Source organism: Lipotes vexillifer, unplaced genomic scaffold, assembly GCF_000442215.2.
Source record: "Lipotes vexillifer unplaced genomic scaffold, Lipotes_vexillifer_v1.1 scaffold182, whole genome shotgun sequence".
NCBI classification, from domain to species: domain Eukaryota; kingdom Metazoa; phylum Chordata; class Mammalia; order Artiodactyla; family Lipotidae; genus Lipotes; species Lipotes vexillifer.
Window position 1 is genome coordinate 8,138,523 of NW_006798798.1, and position 5,095 is coordinate 8,143,617.

The window sequence follows — 5,095 nt, forward strand, 5'->3', positions numbered from 1 at the left end:
TTGAGTACCGTGGAGGGGGTGGGGGAGAGTCTAGGATGAGGTCCAGGACTCTGGCCTGTGCGGCCGAGGGCCGACCACGTGAACGTGTGCAGGGTCACCAGGGGCTGAGGCTGAGGGGGAAGGGCAGGGATGGATTAGCCTTGGGTAGTCAGCAGCGCAGGGGTGGTAAGGGGGCCTGAGGAGGCTCCTGGTGCGCGCACGGAAAAGTCAGCCGCCGTCCTTCACTACCGCCGCTCAGGAGCCACCTGACGCTCTCCTTCACCAACTTCTGCCCCTTCACGGTGATGCGTCTGCGGGACCTGCCCAACCCGCAGATCTACACGCGCCAGGAGCGCTACCGGGCGCAGCCGCCGCGTGTCTTGGAGCCCGGGGGCTTCCACAGCGACAACTCGCTCGCTGTCTATCAGGGCCTCGTCTACTACCTGCTTTGGCTGCACTCGAAGTACGACAAGGTGGGCGCCTGGGTCTTGTGTGAGGCGGGACCGCAGAGCCGTAGAAGGCAAGGCCTGCGTGGCCGGATGAGCCGCCGCGGAGGGCGGAGCAGAGCAGAGCCGCCTCGGTGCGTCCGAGGCTAAGGCGGGCTGGAGAGGGGGTCGAGCACGGCTCAGGGGGGATGGCTTCGGGGGTGTGGCGGTCGGGCTGAAAGCGGGGCTTGGGGCCGCTTTCAGGGTCAGGGGCTGGGCTGGGACTGAGGCTAGGAAGGGCTCGGAGGATACTGCCTGCCTGGGCACGCCCCTTGGCCCCCCTCAAGGTGCCGGCGGTCCCCGCAGCCATATGCGGACCCGGTGCACGACCCCACCTGGCGCTGGTGGAAGAACAAGAAGCAGGACCAGGTGCGTGGAGAGGGTGGCGAATCGGTGGGAGGGCCGAGCCCGGCTCGCCGCCTCACCGTGCCCCTGTCCGGGCTCTGTCTCTGCCCCGCATCCCGTCCCCCAGGATTACTACTTCTATCTGGCCAGCAACTGGCGGAGCGCTGGCCGTGTGCACGTTGACATGGCCAGCTACGAGAAGATCTACGACCTGAAGGCTGAGAACGAGCTGCCCGAGCGCATCTTCCTGGACAAGGGCACCCGCTACCGCTTCTCGGTCTTCCTGACGGCCCGGGAGTCGGAGCCCCTGCACGGTCTGTGGGCGGGGCCGGGCGGAGCCTGAGGGGCGGGGCTTCTGTTGGGTGCGGCGCCCTGACCCCTCCCTCTGCTCCAAGCAGGCCCCTCCTTCCAGGTGCAGAGCAAGGTGGGCCTGGCTGTAGTGCTGGCCGACCCGGAATGCATCGAGGCGGTGGTGAAGGAGAAGGTCCTTGTTAATCGCAACTCGGTGCTTTTCTGGGTGAGACCAGGTGGAGGGGAGGAGCTGAGGTGACGGCGGAGCTACTGAGGCAGTGGACCTGTTAGAAGCCCGCGGTTATTTGAACTGTCCCTGGGTCCTCCCGCTGGCCCGCTGACCCCTTCATTTCTGCCCCCACCCCCAGGTTACGCTCAGTGATAAAAGGTTTTGCTTTGATCAGGGCATTAGTGGACATCACCTCATGAAAACCTCCATGCTCGTCAAGGTGCGGTCCAAGCCTGGAGGGGAGAGATGCGGATGAGGGAAAAGACTGGGCCCGTGGGGTCCACCAGTCATCATCTCCTACTCACAGGTGGTGGGCTCGTCCGGGCACTGCTTCCAGAACACGCACCAGGGGCCGCGCATGCAAGTATTGGACTTGGGGTACTGGGCCCTGTGCTGGGAGGGAAGGGGTTGGGTCGAGTCTCAACAGGGTGGAACCCAAGGGCTCCTTCTGGTAATCCCTTGAATGCCTTCCTAATTTCTTCTTTCTCGTTCATTCTCATCATTCAGCCGCCCAGCCACCCACTCCCTCCTTTAATCCATTCGTGTTTTCAGAAAGGGCTGCTTCGTGTAGATTGCACACAAGCTTGTATGTTCCTTCGCACAAAGGCGGCACGTGGGCCAGCTTGGCCCTTCCTTCATACCTCGCTCTTCCATTGCCTGCTCACGTGTGCCTTGTTCAAGCCTTTGGGTCCTTGGTTCTTCACTTGCTTACACGTGCAGTATCCCCTTTGCATAGAGGCAAACACTGAGGCTCAGAGAGATGCAGACATAACACTCAGAGTAACCCTGGGAGCTAATAAGTGGTACAGGAAGCCTTGTTCTCACCCACTTCCCTGCCCACTCTCCAGGAGACAGACCCTGGTGCTTCGTCCTCCTGGGTTGGTATCACCTAGGGCAGTTTAGAAAAGGGGCTTGTCGGGCTTCCCTGGTGGCGCAGTGGTTGAGAGTCCGCCTGCCAATGCAGGGGACACGGGTTCGTGCCCCGGTCCAGGGGGATCCCACACACGGAGCGGCTGGGCCCATGAGCCATGGCCGCTGAGCCTGCGCGTCCGGAGCCTGTGCTCCGCAGCGGGAGAGGCCACAGCAGTGAGACGCCCGCGTACCGCAAAAAAACAAGAAAAAAACAAAACAACAGCAACAAAAAAAGGGGGGGGCTTGTAACAGCTCCCAACTCCTTGGATTACATGGAATATTCGGGGTCAAATTCAAGGAAGAGTGACTGACCTCAGCCCAATAACAATTTCCTTCTATCCTTAGTGATATGCATTATTTTTGTCTTTATCTTAACCCCAGAAAGTCAAAGTTAACATCTCCATTTTTTTTTTTTTTTTTTTTTTTTGTGGTACGCGGGCCTCTGCAGGTTCTGAGGGAGAATCTGTTCTGTGCTCTCTCCCAGCTTCTGGTGGTCATTGACAGCCCCTGACATTCATTGGCTTGTAGATGCATCACTCCAATCTCTGTCTCCATCTTCACAAGGCCTCCTCCCTATGTGTCTGTGTCCAAATTTCCCTCTTCTTATAAGGACACTGGTCATTGGACTACGGTCCACCCTAATCCAGTGTGACCTCATCTTAACTTGATTACATCTGTAAAGACCCTCTTCCAAATTAGGTCACATGGGCAGGTACCAGGGAATTAGGACTTCCCTGGTCCTAATATCTTTTTGGGACACACAATTCAACCCAGAACAGACAGTCAGATAATAAGCAAGAGAAATAAAAGACATTGTATGTTAAGGGCAATGAGTGCTAGGAGAAAAAGTAGCGAGCAAGGGGCCTGGGGCAGGTTAGCATTTTCCATAGGATGGTTCAAGGAAGACCTGGCCGAGGAGGAGACATTTGAGCAAAGACTTGAAGGAGGGGAGGAAGTGAGCATGCAGTTATGTGCCGGAAAGCATGTCAGCGAGAGGGGACATATGGCAGAGGCCTGGAGGCAGGAGTATGTTTCATGTGTTAGACTAAAGGAACAGCGGGGAGCAGGCATGGCTGGATCAGGGCTAGCAAGGAGGACCATGGAGAGAGATGAGGTCAAAGCGGTGATGGGCAGGTCACATGGGAGGCATCTGAGCAGAGGAGCAACTCAGGTGTTCACAGAGTCCCTCTGGCTGCATGTGGGGGACAGCCTGGGGGGGAGGGGCGGGAGCAGGGAGGAAATGGACCAGGCAGGGTGGAGCAGAGGAGTTGGGGGTTTGGGGAAGAGAATAGCTCTATTTTGAAGTTTACAGACAACGGTATTTCTGGATGGACTGCATGTGGGGGTGAGAGAAGGAGAGGTTTCCAGGATGAGGCCAAGGCTTTTTAGCCTGAACTTGCAGGGATGAGGTGCCATAAACAGAGATGGCCTGTGGATAGATTGAATCTGAGACACCTATTAGACCTCCCAGTGATTCAGTGGCTGATAGGTGTAAAGTCTTTGGCTCAGGCGGGCATGGGAATTGCTTAATCTGTGGCCACGACGCCTCTCCGCAGTAGACATCAAGCCCAGCCCACAGTCTCCAGATGTCCATGTCCTTTTGACAACTGGGTGAAATCCTTGGGCCCTACCCCCGGAATGGGCCAGAAGCCTTTCATTCCCAATGACAATGTCACGGGAGTTCCCAGATCCCTAACCCCCATCCTGGGCTCTACTTCCGTCATATACCCCATGCTTCCCCCAGCTCTACTGTCTGAGAATTCAGTCTCAACCTCAGCCCTTTATTTTATTTTATTTTTAAAAAATTAATTTTTTTGCCACGCTGCGAGGCTTGCGGGATCTTAGTTCCTCGACCAGGGAGTGAACCTGGAGTCATGGCAGCGAAAACCCGGAGTCCCAGCCACTGAACTGCCAGGGAATTCCCTCAACCTTGAAAGTCCTGCTTCATAGGTGTAGGTGTTAGTGGTTTTGTATGTCTTATTCTGGAGGCAGTTGGAAGCAACCTGTCTCAGTTTGAATCCCACCTCTACCACTTACCAGCTGTGTGGCTTTGGATAATTAATAAGTGACTTGACCTCTCTGTGTTTCCCTTTTGCCATCTCTAAAATGGAGATATTAATGGTCTATATCATACAAGGTTGTTTAGAGGATTAAATAAACTTGAATATGTAAGGCACTGAGACCATTCCTCAGTGCCTTGTCCACAGTAAGAGCTACTTAAGTGTTTGCAGTTATTATTGTTTTAACGATCGTAATAATAATCACCTTGCCCTCTGGTGAGGGTGAGCCTGGCAGGTAGGGATGGTGTGTGTGGGAGGAGGGGTGTCTTCCCTGCCCCACCCCTAGAGCCGGGCTTTTCTCCTCCCATTCAGGGCAACCTGATGGTGCCAGTACTTATCGGCTGCCCCCCAGGCAAGCGCCTTGCCTTTGACATCACCTACACGCTGGAGTACAACCGCCTGCAGAACAAACACTACTTTGACTGCGTGCACGTCGACCCCGAGATGCCCTGTTTCCTCTTCCGCGACAGTGCGTATCCAGCCCCCTCCTCTCAAGGTTCAATTTCCTCTGCCCCCACTACTTCGCCCTCCCAGGCCTTTCCTCCCTGCCCGCTCACTGCCCCAGCACCCTCTGCTCTTCCCCTTGGACCACTCGTCTCTCCTCCTTCCCCTCTCCGTCCTCCACTTCCGAGCTAATTTCTCCTCCCCGCCTCAACTCCTCCGACCCCGCAGTGTTCTACCCATTCTTCTTGATCCAAGATTTGGTGACGGGAGATTCTGGCAGTTTTCAGGGCAGGTAAAGTCGTGGCCAAGCCAGCGGCTGACAGGAGTGAGGTGGGGAGTCGGGGGGGGGG

At 56.3% G+C, this 5,095-nt stretch overlaps 1 protein-coding gene across 1 annotated transcript in view; it reads left to right on the forward strand.

Annotated features, from left to right (window-relative positions):
- Positions 1-5,095, forward strand: part of CATSPERG (catsper channel auxiliary subunit gamma) — a 26,676-nt gene that overhangs the window by 19,090 nt on the left and 2,491 nt on the right. Inside the window, exons 16-23 of the mRNA XM_007471109.1 lie at positions 239-452; positions 771-833; positions 937-1,123; positions 1,208-1,326; positions 1,469-1,549; positions 1,637-1,693; positions 4,614-4,770; positions 4,974-5,037. Coding sequence (XP_007471171.1) covers positions 239-452; positions 771-833; positions 937-1,123; positions 1,208-1,326; positions 1,469-1,549; positions 1,637-1,693; positions 4,614-4,770; positions 4,974-5,037 — 942 coding nt within the window. The remainder of the gene's footprint in view (positions 1-238; positions 453-770; positions 834-936; positions 1,124-1,207; positions 1,327-1,468; positions 1,550-1,636; positions 1,694-4,613; positions 4,771-4,973; positions 5,038-5,095) is intronic.